This window comes from Pelmatolapia mariae, linkage group LG23, assembly GCF_036321145.2.
Source record: "Pelmatolapia mariae isolate MD_Pm_ZW linkage group LG23, Pm_UMD_F_2, whole genome shotgun sequence".
Taxonomy (NCBI): Eukaryota; Metazoa; Chordata; class Actinopteri; order Cichliformes; family Cichlidae; genus Pelmatolapia; species Pelmatolapia mariae.
This window is the reverse complement of record NC_086246.1, coordinates 49,895,392-49,915,476: the sequence shown is the minus strand read 5'-3', so window position 1 is coordinate 49,915,476 and position 20,085 is coordinate 49,895,392. Positions and strand designations below refer to the sequence as shown.

The 20,085-nt window shown below is 41.9% G+C and overlaps 1 protein-coding gene across 1 annotated transcript in view; it reads right to left on the bottom strand.

Moving 5' to 3' along the window:
• Window positions 1-20,085, bottom strand: part of xpr1a (xenotropic and polytropic retrovirus receptor 1a) — an 84,199-nt gene that overhangs the window by 17,430 nt on the left and 46,684 nt on the right. The window contains exons 3-8 of the mRNA XM_063466265.1: window positions 11,278-11,379; window positions 6,365-6,585; window positions 6,081-6,230; window positions 5,905-5,988; window positions 418-499; window positions 154-341 (exon numbers count right to left, since the gene is read on the bottom strand). Coding sequence (XP_063322335.1) covers window positions 154-341; window positions 418-499; window positions 5,905-5,988; window positions 6,081-6,230; window positions 6,365-6,585; window positions 11,278-11,379 — 827 coding nt within the window. The remainder of the gene's footprint in view (window positions 1-153; window positions 342-417; window positions 500-5,904; window positions 5,989-6,080; window positions 6,231-6,364; window positions 6,586-11,277; window positions 11,380-20,085) is intronic.

Here is a 20,085-nt window from a genome sequence, read left to right as displayed (position 1 = left end):
TTACATGATAATCTATTCCTTGAATCATAATTACCCATGTAGCTAAACAACCATGTTTACTCAGGCTAAACAGTTTATAAATCCATGATTGCCACTCAGAGATTTGAGCAATTTTCCAGGATCTTCTATAAGAGGAGACATCTTTTTTCTCACCTCAAACAGGTGTTGGTGTGAGAGGTTGTTTCGTGGATTGATCTCAAAGATGAGGACGTGGTTGACTCCAGCCTGTCTCCATCCATAGGTGTTGATGCCCAACAAGAAGAGGAACTGGATCAACAGGAAACCGCCCCGATAGATCCGCACCATAGGCCAGACGTTCTCAGAGCGGAAGAACACGGCACCTAAACAAACCACAGCATGTTTACTGCTTTCTAAAGATGAACTATGACGCCGGTGAAAACAATAACTTAGACTTACCAGTGAGAACGAAGCAGATGGCAAGAATGATGAAGAAGCCACAGTAGAGACCCACGCGAAAGGTCGTCCAGGCCAAAGCAGGCTGAACCAGGCAGACGGGAATAAACTGGATTAATGTGAGGACTCACACTAACACGTCCAAAGACGCTGTGCATTCATGTGGTGTCATTTAGACAAAACGTCATGCAGCAATGAGTCACAGACTCTAAACCAATTTCATTCCTTTTACCTGCTTGTAAGCATAAATATATTTATCACACACATGCATACAGGAGACATGGAGAGCTCACATATTACACACTTTAAGCCAGACATGACAGTAATTAATGCAGGAGCAAAAGATGCATTGGAGAGCCTTGTTTTTTTCCTGCATGATATCCCGTCTGTTCAACAGAGTCGAGGCACTTATAAAATCAATACTGAAGGCTCTGATGGTTTCCTTTGTCTTTCTCTCTTTTTCACTCCGCTGGCTTTATTTCTCTTTCTTTTAAAAACTGGAATGTTTTGCTTTTAATTGTATTTGGGACCAGGAAGCAGAGTTGCAGTCTTACACGCCTCTCTGCAGCTTCTCTCCTCCTGCTACCCCCCCAAAAAACCATCTCCATTGAGACTGTGTCAGCTCCCAAACAGACAAAAAACAAACCAAAAACCAGCAATAAAAAACTTAAACATAAAAAATCAAAAAGAAAGAACAATACAGAATCCACATCTGAACCAAAGAGTAAAACAGTGAAATGTGGATTATTAAATATTAGGTCTCTCTCCTCCAAGTCTCTGTTAGTACATGACTTAATAATTGACCAACAAATCGATTTACTCTGCCTTACAGAAACCTGGTTGCAGCAGGATGATTATGTTAGTTTAAATGAATCAACACCCCCGAATCATTCTAACTACCAGAAACCTCGAAGCACAGGCCGAGGGGGCGGTGTGGCAGCAATTTTTCACACCAGTCTATTAATTAACGAAAGACCAAGACAGACTTTTAATTCATTTGAAAGCCTGATGCTTAGCCTCGTCCACCCCAGCTGTAAAACTCAGAAACCAGTCTTACTTGTTATCATCTATCGTCCACCTGGGCCTTACACAGAGTTTCTCTCTGATTTCTCAGACTTTTTATCTGATTTAGTGCTCAACTCAGATAAAATAATTATTGTGGGTGATTTTAACATCCATGTAGATGCTAAAAATGACAGCCTCAACATGGCATTTAATCTGTTATTAGACTCAATTGGCTTCTCTCAAAATGTAAAAGAACCCACCCACCACTTTAATCACACTCTAGATCTTGTTTTAACATATGGCTTAGAAACTGAACATTTAACAGTGTTTCCTGAAAACCCTCTGCTGTCTGATCATTTCCTGATAACATTTACATTTACAATAATTGATTACACAGCAGTGGAGAGTAGACTTTATCAAAGTAGATGTCTTTCTGATAGTGCTGTAACTAAGTTTAAGAATATAATCCACCCACTGTTATCATCTTCAATGCCCTGTACCAACATAGAGCAGAGCAGCTACCTGAACGCTACTCCAACAGAGGTCGATTATCTTGTTAATAATTTTACCTCCTCACTACGTACGACTCTGGATACTGTAGCTCCTGTGAAAACTAAGGTCTCAAATCAGAAGTACCTGACTCCGTGGTATAATTCTCAAACACGTAGCCTAAAGCAGATAACTCGTAAGCTGGAGAGGAAATGGCGTGTCACAAATTTAGAGGATCATCATTTAGCCTGGAGAAATAGTTTGTTGCTTTATAAGAAAGCCCTCCGCAAAGCCAGAACATCTTACTATTCATCACTGATTGAAGAAAATAAGAACAACCCCAGGTTTCTCTTCAGCACTGTAGCCAGGCTGACAAACAGTCAGAGCTCTACTGAGCCAACCATCCCTTTAACGTTAACTAGTAATGACTTCATGAACTTCTTCACAAATAAAATTTTTATCATTAGAGAAAAAATTACCAATAATCATCCCACAGATGTAATATCGTCTACAGCTACTTTTAGTACCATTGATGTTAAGTTAGACTCTTTTTCTCCAATCGATCTTTCTGAGTTAACTTCAATAATTACTTCCTCCAAACCATCAACGTGTCTTTTAGACCCCATTCCTACAAAACTGCTCAAAGAAGTCCTGCCATTAATTAATTCTTCAATCTTAAATATGATCAATCTATCTCTAATAATTGGCTATGTACCACAGGCCTTCAAGGTGGCTGTAGTTAAACCCTTACTTAAAAAGCAATCTCTAGACCCAGCTGTCTTAGCTAATTATAGGCCAATCTCCAACCTTCCTTTCATATCAAAAATCCTTGAAAGAGTAGTTGTCAAACTGCTAACAGATCATCTGCAGAGGAATGGCTTATTTGAAGAGTTTCAGTCAGGTTTCAGAGCTCATCACAGCACAGAAACAGCTTTAGTGAAGGTTACAAATGATCTTCTTATGGCCTCTGACAGTGGACTCATCTCTGTGCTTGTCCTGCTAGACCTCAGTGCAGCGTTTGATACTGTCGACCATAATATCCTATTAGAGCGATTAGAACATGCTGTAGGTATTACAGGTACTGCACTGCAGTGGTTTGTATCATATCTATCTAATAGACTCCAATTTGTTCAAGTAAATGGAGAGTCTTCTTCACATGCTGAGGTTAATTATGGAGTTCCACAGGGTTCAGTGCTAGGACCAATTCTATTTACATTATACATGCTTCCCCTAGGTAGCATCATTAGAAGACATAGCATAAATTTTCACTGCTATGCAGATGATACGCAGCTCTATCTATCCATGAAGCCAGGTAACACACACCAATTAGTTAAACTGCAGGAATGTCTTAAAGACATAAAGACCTGGATGGCCGCTAACTTCCTGCTTCTTAATTCAGATAAAACTGAGGTTATTGTACTCGGCCCTGAAAATCTTAGAAATATGGTATCTAAGCAGATCCTTACTCTGGATGGCATTACCTTGGCCTCCAGTAATGCTGTGAGGAACCTTGGAGTCATTTTTGACCAGGACATGTCCTTCAAGGCACATATTAAACAAATATGTAAGACTGCTTTCTTCCATTTGCGCAACATCTCTAAAATTAGAAATATCCTGTCTCAGAGTGATGCTGAAAAACTAGTTCATGCCTTCATTACTTCCAGGCTGGACTACTGTAATTCTTTATTATCAGGATGTCCTAAAAACTCGCTGAAAAGTCTTCAGTTAATCCAAAATGCTGCAGCAAGAGTCCTGACAGGGACTAGAAAGAGAGAGCAGATTTCTCCTGTTTTGGCTTCCCTTCATTGGCTTCCTGTTAAATCCAGAATTGAATTCAAAATCCTGCTCCTCACATACAAGGTCTTAAATAATCAGGCCCCATCTTATCTTAATGACCTTGTAGTACCATATCACCCTATTAGAGCACTTCGCTCTCGCTCTGCAGGCTTACTTGTTGTTCCTAGAGTATTTAAAAGTAGAATGGGAGGGAGAGCCTTCAGTTTTCAGGCCCCTCTTCTGTGGAACCAGCTTCCAGTTTGGATTCAGGAGACAGACACTATCTCTACTTTCAAGGTTAGGCTTAAAACTTTCCTTTTTGCTAAAGCATATAGTTAGGGCTGGACCAGGTGACCCTGAATCCTCCCTTAGTTATGCTGCAATAGACGTAGGCTGCCGGGGATTCCCATGATGCATTGAGTTTTTCCTTTCCAGTCACCTTCTCACTCACTATGTGTTAATAGACCTCTCTGCATCGAATCATATCTGTTATTAATCTCTGTCTCTCTTCCACAGCATGTCTTTCATCCTGTTTTCCTTCTTTCACCCCAACCGGTCGCAGCAGATGGCCCCGCCCCTCCCTGAGCCTGGTTCTGCCGGAGGTTTCTTCCTGTTAAAAGGGAGTTTTTCCTTCCCACTGTCGCCAAAGTGCTTGCTCATAGGGGGTCATATGATATGATTGTTGGGTTTTTCTCTGTATTTATTATTGTGCTATCTACTGTACAATATAAAGCGCCTTGAGGCGACTTTTGTTGTGATTTGGCGCTGTATAAATAAAATTGAATTGAATTGAATTGAATTTTTTTTTATAGTTAGATAAATGCAAAAATGTTGCATGCTGGGATATTCTTCAGCAAGCATTTCAACATTTGTTCTTCAAGAGGTGACATCTGCAACAGTACAATTACAGAACAGGGGAGGTTTAAGTATGAGAAGCACATTCACTAGCCACTTTATTAGGTACTCCTTGCTAGTACTAAGTTGGACCCTTTGGACTTAAGTAATGAAGCTTCTATCCAAGTTCAATAAAGATGATCTATAATCACTGATTGACCTGCTTTCCTTGAAATTCAGGCTGTTAGTCTATTCTTCACATCCACAAACTCAACACTGACATTATTACTCTGGTTTGATTATTTTCTTGCCCCATCTTCAGTCTCTGTTCTGTAAATATCAATGATCTTCTGCCATTTGGACTCTCATTCGTGCTACCCTCTTCCACCTGTCCTAACCTCCAACTTCACCTTCAGCATCTACACTCTGGGGATCCTGTTCTAATCACTATTGTTGCTGGGACTCTGCTATGATGGTTCATTGGAGTCTAATCGCCAAAGAGCTCAGAAAATCAAATTCTTTAAGTCAATAAATTATGTTCAGTTCTTCCAAATGAGCTCTCTTTATTGAACTGCCTTAATTATTTAAGACTAGACTCAACTAGGCGCTGGAAACATTCCTCAGAGATCTTGGTCTATATTGACAGTTGATGCATATTTGCCGTCTATATCCAGTTCTATCACATTCCAAAGGTGCTCTGATGGACTGAGATCTAGTGACTGTGGAGGCCATGAAGATGAGGACACTGCGGTCATAAAGGGATGGACATGGCCAGCAAGAATACTCAGGTAGGCTGGAGCTACCGTGATGGTCACTTGATGCTAAAGATGCCAAGATAGTATCCCCCACACTATTACACCACCAGCACCAGCCTGAACTGTGGATACAAGCATGGATCCATCCTTTCACGTCTCCTTGCATCCTTTCCAGCATTTCCAGTCTTGTCTGGTTGTGGTGAGCCTGTGTGAACTGTAACCTCAGCAGCTGTTGTGGTCTTACGCTGTAGCCATGTGTGCTCAGAGATGCTCTTCTGCATACCTTGGTTGTGTTATTGTTGCCTTCAGCCTGTCAGCTCAAAGCAGTCTGGCTATTCTCCTCCGACTTCTAACATCAACAAGGCATTTTAACCCAGATATTATCTGTAGTATATCAGATCATTCTCTGTAAACTCTACACATGGCTGTGCAGGAAAATCCCAGCAGATCAGCAATTTTGGAAATACTCAGCCTAGCCTGTCTCGTACAAACAACTACGCCATGTTCAGAGTGACTTCATTCACCTTTGTTCCCCATTAGTTGATTATATATGAACAGGTGTACCTAATAAAGTGGCCACTGAGTATGAATACCCCTGTGTGTTTCCAGTGTAATCAGCTGTGATTCTGACCTGAGCTGCCCCCAGAGGAGGAACTCTCAGCCTCTTCATGGCCCTTTGACGATCGCCTCCCTCCAGCTCTGTGGTCACCAGGGTCTGGATACAAAAACAACCGTTCGTTTCAGACATGTTAGTTTTTTCTACACATGTCTGACATGTAGTAAAGTCCACGTGTGGCAGGCAGGCACCTCCGTCTCAGTAATGAGCTGTGTGATCTTCTTGCAGGTGTAGAAAGGTGCCACCTCCACATGAGCCACACGCCAGTCCGCCCCGCGGGAAGTATCCAGGATCTTGTCATGTTTCTTCAGGATCTTACGGAAACCAGTGAAGTTCAGGTTCTGTGGGAGACAACAAGAAACCAGCAGCTACAGACCACACCGGACTGGAAAGGATATGTAGTCTGATCAAACGACTGCAGGTAACATAAAGTGATCAACCTCTCGTGATCTGAGTATGTAGATGCACTAAAAACCTGGTAGTTCTGAAGCAGGATGAGGCTGAGGTAGAACTCGCTGAAGGCTAGCTTCAGGTCTTTGATGTTGTGGTGTTTGCAGCGCTCCTCCTGCGACAGGTGGAACCTGGTCTTGCGTTTCCGCAGACCGGGCGAAGCATTGCTCTCTCGCTGAGCGTCCAGTGAAGACTGCAGCTCATTCTGCAGCGTCGCAAATCGTCTCTGGGCCTCGGCAAGCTTTTCTGCAGAAGGACAATGAAAGGATATCACACACATCTCACATACTGTGCTGTGGACACACACACGTTTACACATGTTTACACTTGCACAGCACAACTTCTAGCTTTATCTACTGTTAAGCATGTTGATTGTTATTATTCAGAGGTTATATCCACTGTGTATTTGCACATATTATAATTATTATTATACATTTTAGAGGTCATAATAAGCCCAGCAGAGCTGTTAAAAAACAGGTTGTTGGTTTGCTTGGACTTTTATTTTGGAAATCTTAATATTATTCCTGCATTTGCGTAAAATTAGAGCATTTACTTTGGTCATTTGCTGCTTTACCTCGATATTGTTAAAATGCAAAAAACTGCTGCAGCACATGACAATAAAAATGATTATGCATTCTTTCTTTCTGCTAGTTCCAGGAAGCAGTGGAGTGGAGTGGAGAGGGTGCAGTCCTTCAAGTATCTTGGTGTCCACATCTCCTCAGACCTGACATGGTCTGCCCACATTCAGGTCCAGACCAAAAAGGCTAGGCAGCGCCTGTACCACCTAAGACAACTGAGGAAGTTCAGGGTCTCTCCAAAGATCCTCAGGATTTTCTATACAGGCGCTGTGGAGAGCATCCTCACACAGAACATGACATCGTGGTTTGGGAACAGCTGTGTTAAGGACCAAAAAGCTCTCCAGAGAGTGATCCGTACAGCAGAACGCTGCTGCAGGATTGCTCTCCCCCCGCTTCAGGACACCTACACCAGGAGATGCCGGACTAGAGCAGCGCAGATACTGAAGGACCCGTCCCATCCTGGCAACAAACTGTTCCAACTTCTACAATCCGGTAGAAGGTTCCGCATCATCCGGGCAAGGACAGAGAGACTCAAGAGGAGCTTCTATCCCCAAGCCATCCGGGCCCTAAACCAACCCCCCCCCCCCCCCCCCCCCCCCCCCCCCCCCACACACACACACACACACACCCCCTCTCACATCATCTATAATTGACTGAGACAGGACTCTCTTCCAGACACTCTAAACCCACCGGCACAATGTACATTTCATATTCCTTTAATTTTAAATATGTTTATATTGTCTATTCTTATTTAATTCACTTAATGTACAGAATTCACCTGCTTGCTGCTACTACTGCACATTCACCTAATGTATATACTATATATATAATGTTCTTCCTCTACCCCCCCCCCCATTTTTGCACATGTTGAGGAGCGTGTCAGGCTACATTTCACTGTCTGTTATACTTGTATAACTATGCATGTGACAAATAAAGAACCTTGAACCTTGAAGCAGAAGCATGGAGACTCTTAGGCTGACCTGTGAATGCTGCTGACTGAGGAACCATTATCTGGGTCAGAGATAGGTTAATACAGCCAGAGAGACAGAATGAGAGAGGAGGGGTAATCACACGCTGCTTGGACAGCAACCTGCATTTCATTAACTTCTCCTGCAGTTCAACTCACTTTTCCAACAAGCAGCTCTCATTTTCCTCCTGCTCTTTGTTTAAATGGTGAATGGGACTGGTTCTTATACGGCGCTTTGTCTATCTGCTTTCTGCCTCACGTTCACAGTACGTCGAATGCATCGTGAGCACACTTGGGATGGAGTACCCAGGGAACCACCAGCCTTCTGATTAGCAGATGACCTGCTCTATATGCTGAACCACAGCCACCCGAAACAGATCAGAATAACTAATCATTTGGGCCTGCTCTGATGTGAACCGGTGTTTGGTGTCCTCCCAAACCTACAAGGTGTAACTTCTTATCAAATGAATGCAGTGGCTTTCTCATCTCTCCTGGCACGCAGGCTAATTCTTCTTCAACGGAAGGATTCAGGTCGTTTGTTCAGCGGGTGAGAGGTGATGAAGTGCTTGCAGATAGAACATCTGGGATACAGTCTGAGAGGGTCTCAAAGTAAATACTACAAACCCTGGTCACCCTTTATTGGATATGTGGAGAAGTTATCATTTACTGAAGTATGATGTAATACTGCTTTTATTTCTGTTTTCTTTTCAAAGCCACCTACTCTCTGTAGCAAGCCAACAAGAACTGCAGCCCCCTCTTTTTCCCCCCTTTTTTTTCACATGGTAGTATTTCTTGTTTGTGTGCAAACATTATACATTTTCCTGCATCCGGCTGGTTTGTGGAACAACCTGTTTCACAACAGCAATGTTTGTAATCGCAACTCAGGTTATATTGTTCTGTATTTTTGTTAAACTGGAAAATTATAAATAAAGTTGTCAAAAAAAGAATAACTAATCATTTATAAATGAAGCCAGTTTCTTCTCATTTAACTTCCTGTTTTCTTCATTTTATTCAATTTATTTGAATAAAACTCTTTTTCAAACTCGGCTGAAAATAGAAGTAAAGCTAACATCTATTTATCATTGTTTGCATGTAGATGGCAGCTTAGTGGCCTGGTTTCCATTACATCCTCACGCTCGTCATTCCAAAAGTAGAATGACACAGTTTCTTTGTTGACATAAACAATGTTTACAGGGTATATTACTACAACCCTGAGTGTTTCTTTTTCTACACAAGTCAGAGTGGAACCCGCCCAACAAAGATTTTTCCTCTTTATGCTATTCGATGTCACATCGATGCCTCGTGGGAAAGCGAAAACTTTGCTTCGACATCCAAACTCGCAGTAATCCCTCAACAGGCACAGAAGCATACGAACCAATGCTCGATTTAATGCTCGTGAGAAAGTCAGACTGCCTTAAGGTCAAGAGTGCAGTGTCACATCAGAAGATGTGGCTGGACAGTTCATCTGTGTGGGGCTAATGAAGCTGAAAGAGGCAGGTGTTGGTTGGTTTAGGTTTCAGCGGTGTCGTCTTTACTGTGGTGGTGTTTTCAAACACCTTTTGTTCTTTCTCAGCTTCCAGAAAGTGACAGGGTGAAATCCTATCAGCCTAAAACAGCATTTCTTCATTTCTTTTTGTGGTGTATTTAATCCACGATGATGAAAGTGTTGTTGTCCAACAGACTGGATTCTAGCGCTTTGCAGCAGGATGGCTGTGAGAGGTCAGGGACCCCTTTCAGAGGGAGAAAGAGCTCAGTCGAGGCAAGTGTCTTATGTAAAGTCAGCACGCAATTTATCTCCATCTCTGCTTTAAACACACACACACACACACACACACACACACACACACACACACACACACACACACACACACACACACACACACACACACACACACACACACACACACACACACACAGATAAAGCTCTGCTCTGTAATTTCTTGCTTCCTCCTCCTGTGTGTGGAAGATAAACAGGAGATGTTGATGTTTTCATGCACAACATTAACCAACCTCGGAGCTGCTGAGGACACACTGACTCACTTATTGTAACCCTGATGTGACTCATGTCACATGCCACACTGAGACGATTAGGAATGACACCGAAATGACTGTTTTCTTCTGTTATTCGTTATTCATAGTCCTTCACTGACAGACAATAACATGCAATTTTTGTTTTTTTAAAAGGCACTACTGAGTTCTATCAACAGGGACTAACCTGCCAATTATAAAGTAGAGGTAGGCAGATTGATCTAAATATTGATAGTATCAATACCAACGCTGGTATTAGTATATGGGCATACTAGCGTGATGGGATCGATACTTTCTATCCTCTAAGTTTAGTTTGCAGCCCACTCAGTTTTATTAAACGATTCTTTTTTTCTTGTTTAATGAGAAAAAAAGACCTCAGACTTGCACTATGAAAAATGGCTGTTTTATTTATAGGTGACATCACATTTAAACAACAGAACTGAACCCAAAAGGCAGTTTAAGTTTCCAAATTTGTAGCGTTTTCGCTCATTATTGTAGAAAGTAAAAATCATGATGGTTGGTGGTCATTTAAATATGTTGATGATGATTTATGTCATCAAACCGTGACACAGCGGTCTCCTCTACATAAGCTGCCTTTATAAGGTAAGAGCGTTGGTAACAGCAATGCTCTGAGAAAAATCAAGACATTCAAAGTTGGTTCAGCTTCATGGTAACGAGGTCCAAAGTGATTTATACCACGTCTGTTTGCTGCTCTCGCCATCAGTCTGCCAGAAACACCCCATCATTATGAGCTGGGACAATCTTCCCGGTCAACCTTGGCCGGCCGTTGACCCAGCAAGTCTGCAGTTTCATTATCGGCCTCCAGGGGAGGCACGGTCTGCTGTTAGATAACATCACTTCACTCAGAGCTGGAGCTCAGGACCTTCTGGTACCAGAATACCAGAATATATTATGGCTTCCATCTCATGTTACACAGTTCACACATTCCCCGCTTCACTCCCTGAAATACACACAGGCAGGCCTGCTCTGAAACGCGACTACCGCTGGCCATGTCTGAACTCAGCACAGAGTAAATAAACAGTGTGAATTATGCAAAAATGCTGAGAAGTAAATGAGGATACAGCTGATAGGAGTCTTTACATATTTACATACAATATGTGATTATAGAAGACAGGTTAAAGCATTGATTTGTGATTAGTTCCAGAGCTCGTTCAAAGATGGAAGTATTGTTTTTAAATTAAGTTAAGGTGATATTGCTTAACATTGATTTTTCTAAATTTGCCAGCTGAATAGTAACCATGAAATTTCTCCAGTTATTCTTCTGAGACGGCCTCTTGTAATCGACTTGATTTAATATAATCTCCGCCAATTATTGTCTCGAGAGTAAGTGAAGTAAATAAATACCTGAATAGAAAGTATTGATTTTCAGAAGCTCCTTCTCACAGGTCTGGAAAAACCTCTCCTCAAACTTAGCGTAGTATCTCTTCACCGTGTCTTCATCTGTGACTGTTAAAGAAAAAAAACGATGGTTATTAGCAGTGGTGAGTGTGTTTACTGCAGCATACAGATAAATTAGCAGGTTACTCCGCTCATGTACACAAATCCACAGCCGCCAAAGCAATTAGAGCAAAAATGTAAAAAACATAACAACTTTGTGAGGTGTTTTGTTTGTTTCAGTGTTACTACAGTGGACTAAAGGGACATGCAATAGCTGCCATCTATGTTTATCAGTGACTGGGGGATTTAGCCAACTGGCTAATCCTCCAAAAACACCACGTATCCTTTAAGGGTTCATCAGCGACGAGGCAAACAGACGTCCATTCAGAGTTACAATTAGATCAACAGCTTCCTCCTGTCTCTCCACTGTCTGACAAAACCCTGCATGTCTTTTTCAGGACCAGCCAATTCAATCAGCATTGATGCTCCGTCTCAAATGATCCTCTGCCTCATTCACAGCAGGCTACCCAACACCTGACAGAGCTTAAAATGCAGCCGAAGGCCAGTTACTGTATAAATGCACACGCACACACATGTGCTCACATCTGCAGTGCATGTTCTAAACACTGCTTTAAATTCATCATCAGGTCTTTACTGAAATGATGTTTAAATCCTCAGACAGCCTTTATTCATCAGGGGTCACCTCAGCGGGTAGCACTGCATGTTTGATTTGACAGCTGTTTTTATGCTGGATGCCCTTCCTGACATGACCCCAAAGGAATTATTATCTCTCCCAGGAATGAACCAGGAAACTATGGAGCTCCTCAGTGTGACAATAATAATAATCAACAGGTTTCCTAAAAGATCGGATACATTCAGAGTCCAGAGAGTCGTACTTGTTCCATAAATATTTGACTGAGCTCAGCTCTCTGGTCTGTCATGTTCAAAACAGCAAAATGAAAAAGGTCATTTCAAGTGGAACAAAGAAATGTAGGTTTGCTGGATAAAGCAGCTCTTCTGTCAGAGCCACTCGTTACACAACACTGTAAACACAAGCTAATATATAAAGTAAGCCTAGGTTGCAGGTGGCATGTGGAGAGGCTTTCTATTGGCTACAGTAATAACAAAGACAGCCGCGGGCAGCAGCCTGTCGATATCACCACTCTACACACACACACACACACACACACACACACACACACACACACACACACACACACACACACACACTGCTGTGCTACGTGTGTGTGTATGAGACTGTGAAGGTGAAACAATCTTCGACAGAAGTTTTAAAGTCCAACAGTTTTACAAGAAAAATAAATGGAAAAACTGCACAGCCCCACACACAAAGATAATCAATGAATAAGTTAATTAAAAGGTTATTCGACAGGTGAAAATATGAATAGCTGTAAAATTACAAATCCTCTGAAGCACAAGAGAGGAACAGCTGCTGACAAAATAGCGTCCATGTTAGCAAAAACGTCGCGTGTAAAAGAAGTTCTAACTAAAAACCTCCAAACCAGATCATCATAACAAGGCAACAAGTGAACAAAGAACTGCATCCGGTTTATTTATGAATGAATATGCAGATTTCATGCACTGTAGTTTGCAGAGGAGGAGAAAGTGACCAGATTATGGTACAGACTGAGTATAATTGCAAAATAAGACAATATTTATGTTACAGAGGAAGTTAAGTATGAACAGTGGAGACCAAAAGAATAGAAAACATCGACTAAATCTACTAAAGAACAAATGAAATGTGGACAGAAGAAGAGTGACTTAAAAAGAAGCAGATGGTTTCCAGTCTGTCTCATCACTCAGGTCCAGTTGCAGCTCTTTCAACTCTCAGGTACCTCAGCACCTGCAGGCTGATGGGGTCACTGACTGGATGGATGGATGGATGCATGCCTGAACTGCTGACCAATCGGCTGGCTAGTATTAGCAGCTTAGCTGAATGACTGAGTACCTTGCTGGCCAGCGTGCTATGGCACAATGACTAATGATCCAACTCACTCCTTCACTTAGACCTGCAGGCGAGCAGCGAACTGAGCTGTAATGTAATTCAAAGTAAAAGGTTGGCCTGCTAATGAACACTTTGCATGGAACAGCACTAAAGGATAGAGACACAGTAAAGCAGTTAGTGACCTGTGAATCATTCAGCATTAGGTATAAAATAACCAAATATATATAAAACCATTCAATCATGAAAAATTCAAAACCTTTTCTTAAAAAGAAACTCCAACAAGACCTTTTTATGTAAACCAGCAGTTTGTACAGAAGACTTGAGAATCTGCAAAACTCCAAACTGGGGTCACTTAATCAGAGACAAAATACTTTGCCATGTTCTTTTAAAAATACGAATACATTTGATGTCGACCTTCCTGTGGTGCTCAGTAAAGGGCAGGAACATTACCTGTGATTCTGATGAATGAAAGAATAACATTTGTGTTTCTTTAATCAGCTCGTCGAGCACTAAATCACATGTTCAGAGACATTTTGGGTGAATTAAGCCCACATATACTGTGAAATGTTCTCCACCCTGGATTCTGACTAACAGAGCGAGCGTGGTAGTGGGAGAGGAGCTGTGCTGGATGAAAGTGTAGATGTGAGGGCAGCTCTCAGGTAGGAGATGGGCTATGAAACGACCTTTGCTTACTGCTAACCTAGCACACAGAGACTCTCTTTATGCTGATGCATTTTGTGTGAGGTGTTGTGATGTGTAAGAACAAAGGCAACAGCAGGAGCAGGGTTCATCTTTGATTGCGTCCTCACAGCTGTGGCTTCACTAACAGGCTCTCTGCTGCTGCTGCTGCAGGGATCCTGGCACCTCGCTCCTCTCAAACCCACACTCCATCTTTATTAGCATACATGAGTATTGTTTACACCTCACAGTTACATTTCACGTGCTTCACGTGTCACTGCTGAAGAAACGCAATGAAACCTAATTATAGGAACATTTTAAAGTCATACAACGACTGCGGCGCGTTGCGCATCTTTGATTTAATCAGTGCCGTCAGTGTTCATGTTAATGACGTGTCTCTGTCAGCGACACAGTGTGGGTTCTCTCATTATCTCAAGTCTGGACGGTTCATAGCTGAGACGGCTTCACAAGCTTTCACTACACTACACGAATAAGAAGCTTCACGAAAGTTTAAAGTAAGTAATAAAAAATAAAAAGTGTTCTCAAACATCTTTAGGTAAGTTGTGCTCCAATGATATGCATGTATTCATCATTATTTTATCTTATTAGACTGCCTGTTTTATAATTTCCTGTTTTTGTGGAGATGGCATTGGCCCTCTGTGACTCACCTGCAGGACAGGTGCACCCCTCCCCACCCCGTCTTCCAGCAGGCGCCACAATGTCCACTGTAATCCTGGATGTCCTGGTTATTTGTTTCTTGGATGAATGTGCTTGTGTTTGTGTCCCACTGAGCACTGTGTGCGTTACTTCTGTCCACACACCTCAGGTCTCAGCAATAAACACTACTGTCTTCTGTTTTTGTAGAACTGAACGGGACCTTTAGAGGATTTGTGAGGACATTCAGTCAGTAATTAAGACGTTTATATACCCGACCAATCACCACAGAAAATTTACAGCAGCCGTGCTTCTCATTTTGCTCACGGCTACATGACGACTATTTTTCTAGGCTGTAATTTATCTAAAGCTGGAGAAAAATCAATATATGGTTTGATTAGATTTACGAACATTTAACAGCTGTAAAACACGAGCGCTGACTCGGTGCTCTCAGCAGCAATGAGGCCCAAATTTATTTTTCTCAACCTTGAGTGAAAATGCACAGAAAACAAACAATAAACCTCAACAACATACAGTGCTGTGCAAAAGTCTTGAGCCAACCACCATGTTTTTTACTATATTTTGCTTTCAAGGGGACTTTTTTTAAAAGGCTGTCTGACGCAGCCCAAAGTTTTTGTTTCAGCCGAGCGCTGATAGTCTTCAGTCCTGTACCTGACCGTTTTCTGAGGAATATTGATTTCTTTAAGATACAAACCTATGTAGCAACTGACAGACAACTTAGCAAAGAACCAATTTTAAATTGTATCTTTAGAGACTTTTTAAAGTAACAATCTGTCAAAAAACAGAATTTAAAAATCAGTGGCAACAAGTTTTATGGAGTGATGAAGGCAAATGTTTTTGGTTCAGATCACTGGCACTGTGTACGGAGGAAGTCAGGAGAACCGTCCAACACTGACTGTTTGTAAAACACAGCGGAGCCTGTGTCACGGTTTGGGAATCTTTTCCAAACTGATTGAATTATGAACATGCACGACCATCACCATGACAACGATCCCAAACACACCGTGAGTGCAGTAAAAGCAAACCTGCACAGGAAACACAAAATGAAACACTCTCAGTCATGGACTGGTCTCCACAGAGCCCAAACCACAACACTACTGAAGCGGTGTGGGATCATCTTAGGATGGAACAAAAGGCAGCGAACATCCGAAGAAGAGCTTTGAATGTCCTTCAAGAAGAAAGCTTCCCTAACAGAGTTCAGGCTGTGTTGAACAATAAAGGTGGTCATATGAAAATGTTAGAATTGTGCACTGTTTTTGGCCTGCACACTGTGTCTCCACGTATGTTTGCACATTGCAATAAATCGCTGCACATACTTTCCATTTTCAAGAGATTAAAGTCAGTTGATCACACAATGTAAGAAGGAAGTTTTAAAAACAAAGTGGCTTTGTTTGTCCTTATTTTGGACTTCTTTAAGTCAACTAATAAACAGTTTCTTTAAAGAAAATACACAGGAAAGCCTAAAAAACAGGCAATTTGTATAAACTGTTCCCAGGTTTTCAGAGCCAAAGGTCTTGATTTTAAATATTTTCCCAGTCTCTAGTTTAAAAAAAAGAAAAAAACAATCATTTGTATATATAATCAATTTCTAATCAGAGAAAATGAAGCAACCCAAGCACATTTTGTGTTGCTGTACTGTCTCAGCCACTGTCAACAGGAAGCAGGCAGAGGAACATCACACTGCTGAGTTTCTCTGTGTTCGACAGAATGAGACATACTTTGATACAACATGTCATTAGAACAGGAGATCCAGTCCAGCATGTTGTGTTGATTCACTGGCTTCATGCTTTCAGACAAAGAATTGTGCTGGTAGCTAGAAAAACAACTCTTGACCTGCAGTATTCCCCGGGCGGTGTACAGAAGGCAGCCCCCCCCCCTCGCCGCTAACCCCTTCTTCTGTAGACTGTATAAATAAATGATGAGACAGCTTCCCCACAACCCTACCACACTCACCCCTGAAACACTTCACACATGCATACACACACATACACGCACACACTCCCCACCCCCAACCTCTTATATTCCCATAGAGGCGTTCTATGACGCGACTCCGTACCGCCAGCATATAAATCCTTCATGGAGACCCTCTAACTCGCCGACCATGAGAAAGATTTGGAGACAAGAACCAGAATATACCCGCACATCTCCCTACATCAACTCTTTATATATTTGTTGATTTATTTTTTAGTTCAGACAATTTTTATTTTCCTTTACGCTGTCGCACGCTTCATGTAGACGACTGACCGGTGTTCAGTTTGTGAGGATGATATCATCTCTCATTGTCTCCATAACTCCCCCAAAACAAATACACACGAACCTCTCCACACGCCAATTCTATGTCCTTCTTTTTAAGGTCCATTTATCCCATTTAACGACACCTCGCTGTGCAATATACACTATATTCTGATAGCATTACTGCCAGGGGAGCTGAAAAGGCCATTACATTATGATTGCTGCTGTATTAGCTCCACTTATCTCTTCCCTGCAAGCGCACAGGTGTAAATCCCAAACAAAGAGAAAGACAAACTGAGCTATAAAAGAGAAGAGACTCGACTTAACTCAGATCTGACATTAATCTAGAGAAACAAAAAGAGTGGGTTCACATAAACAACTTCAACATCCTCTAGTGCCAGGCTGTAAGGAGGAAACACAACAGTAAATCCAGCCAGACACCCCCACCCCTCCCTTCCCCCATCGCGCCTTTTTTTCTCACTTATTCCCATTCAGCCCTGCAGCCACAATTAATTCTACCAATCATCTCTCTCATCGAGGCCAGGGGAGCATTAAGAATGCACACTCACCGGGCTAGACTGCCAGCTAGGGAGGACCGGAGGAAGGGTGAGGAACTGCAGCAGCTCCGAGTTTATTGTGTACTATTTATACTGCCAGACTGCAAGCTAAGCAGCTCCCTAAAAAAATAAAATAGACCCATGTACAGTAGTGAATACGATGTGACAGAGAGAAACACACACTCGACACATTCTGCAAAGTGTTAATATCTTTGTCTTGGTGTGCGAGAGAAACAAATGAGGCACATGTGACGAGTAAATTACCAACAGCCAAGTGAATACTTGACGAGAGGGAAAGAGTGCAAGCAAGAGGCCAGATGGGGTGTGAGATGATCTTTGGACCCGAGAGAGGAGACAAAACATCCAGGCACACTGGAAAATGATGAGAAAATTATACTGGGCAGACGAGGAGAGACAGGCCAAGAGGGGGAGAAACACGGGTGTGAATGAACTCTAAAGGCAGGATTTTAAAGAAGGTAGGTTTAAAATTTGAATCTATTTTTAAGGTTCTTCTAAGTGTGTATGAAGAGTTTTATATCTTCTGGGTGGAAGCTGGAGCATCTTACAGCTCTGAAGCTGGAAGAGAGAGACACACATACGACGGATAAACTCTGCATTTAATCAGATTACACAGGCTTGAATCAAATATCAAGTATAACCACTTAATGAAGAAAGCAGCAGCAATAATTAGAATTATTAGAGTTGAGGAAAGCAAATTTAAAACTGCCATTAAAGTGTAAGTTTAAGTACGTCTGCAGTCAAACTCACTGTTGTATTTTGTAAATATGCACTGTGCATAAATCTTGAGCGATTCTCATTTCTTTGTCTTTAGCGAGGAAAATGGAAAATACCTGCAGCGATTTATTCAAACGTACATGGGAACAGAAAATGAACCAAAAACAGAGTTTTGTATGATTCTAACAAGCTTGGATGTTTGCTGGCTTTTGTTCTGTATCTATCAGGATGATCCCACACTGCTTCGGTGATGTTGAGGTCCGGGATCTGGCGAGGCCAACCCATGACTGATAGCGTTCCACTGTGTGTGTTTTTCTAGCCAGGATTGTTTTTATTGCAACGGTAGTGTGTTCATGATCAGTGTCCCTTTATTTCATCCAGGCCTGACGACTGTAATAGTCTTTATTTTGGCATCAGCCGGGCTCTGCTCGCTCGTCTTCAGCTAGTTCAGAATGCGGCAGCCCGACTCTTGACAGGCGCTCGTAAACACGACCATATTTCTCCAGTCTTGGCGCGTTTACACTGGCCATTGATTTTAAGTCTGTAAATGGATTAGCTCCGTCATACCTCTCTGATCTTTTGACTAAAAATACTCCAAACAGATCTCTCTGGTCAGCTGATAAGTTGCTTCTAGTTGTCCCTGTCAGCAGGCTCCAGGGGAGACCGGGCCTTTGCGATTGCTTCACCCAAACTTTGGAACCGTCTGCCTCTTCATACTAGGATCTCTCCAACACTCGACAGTTTTAAATCCCGTCTGAAAACACATTTTTACTCTCTGGCTTTTAATTGTGACTGAGTTTGTTTTATTCACTGTGTGTGTTTGTTCTACTTTTTACTTTTGTTACTATGTACAGCACTTTGGTCAACATGTGTTGTTTTTAAATGTGCTCATAAATAAATAAATTGATTGACTGATTGATTCTGAATGTATAATGCCATCAATTTTAACAGCCACACCTCCACTGACACCATTTCTGAGGAGGCTTCAGTGACTAGTAGGTGATCAACTAAAGCAGGGGTGTCCAGGCCTCGAGGGCCGGTGTCCTGCAGGTTTTAGATCTCACCCCGTGTCAACACACCTGTATCAAATGATTAGTTCATTAGCAGGCCTCTGGAGAACTACAAGACATGTTGAGGAGGTCATTTAGCCTTTTCAATCAGCTGTGTTGGATCAAGGACACATCTAAAACCTGCAGGACACCGGCCCTCGAGGCCTGGGTTTGGACACCCCTGGACTAAAGCATCAGATGCATGTCTCAGGTCCTGTTTCAGGTCTTTGCTTGACTTTTTCCTACTTCTCAAGGGCATGACTTTCAGATACAGTTCATCTGCCGTAGGTAGTTTTTCTTTTAAGCCTGCTGCTTCTTCTTCTGTCTTCCACTTGTCCAGTTTCCTCAAAATGTTTTAAGAACACACTTCACATGCTGAGATATGCCAAATGTTTGGCTAATAGCTGTTTGGGAATCACCGTGTTGTTGCAAAAACACAGTTTTATGCCTGTCAAATGGTGTTCTCTTACCATTTTTCTTTAGATTCAGCTAAAGAAAAGAAGGATAGTAGTAAAGTGCACAAATAAACAATTTAAAAATGTGTTCTTTTGTAATTATCTGTGTGTAGATACATCACTGGTTCATTGGTCTTAACAAACAACAAAAGCATTTGATTGAAAATGGTCAGGGAAACAGACTGGTCTGAAAAAGTGAGCAAAAAAAATTAGCCACTGTTCAAAGAAAAAAACTGAAAGACCCTCATAAACCCCGGAGAACTCATGCTCAAGATCACTTTAAAAAATGACAGGAAAGTCTGGCGTCTTGATGCATTCTCAATCATCCAGGTAAGTAAATCTCTAAAGGTTTTGGAGAGAAAGAAATAATGTGACTCAAGACTTTTAGTGCTGTAGCGTGTAGAGCTAGAACAGTGGTGTGTTGGATCTGT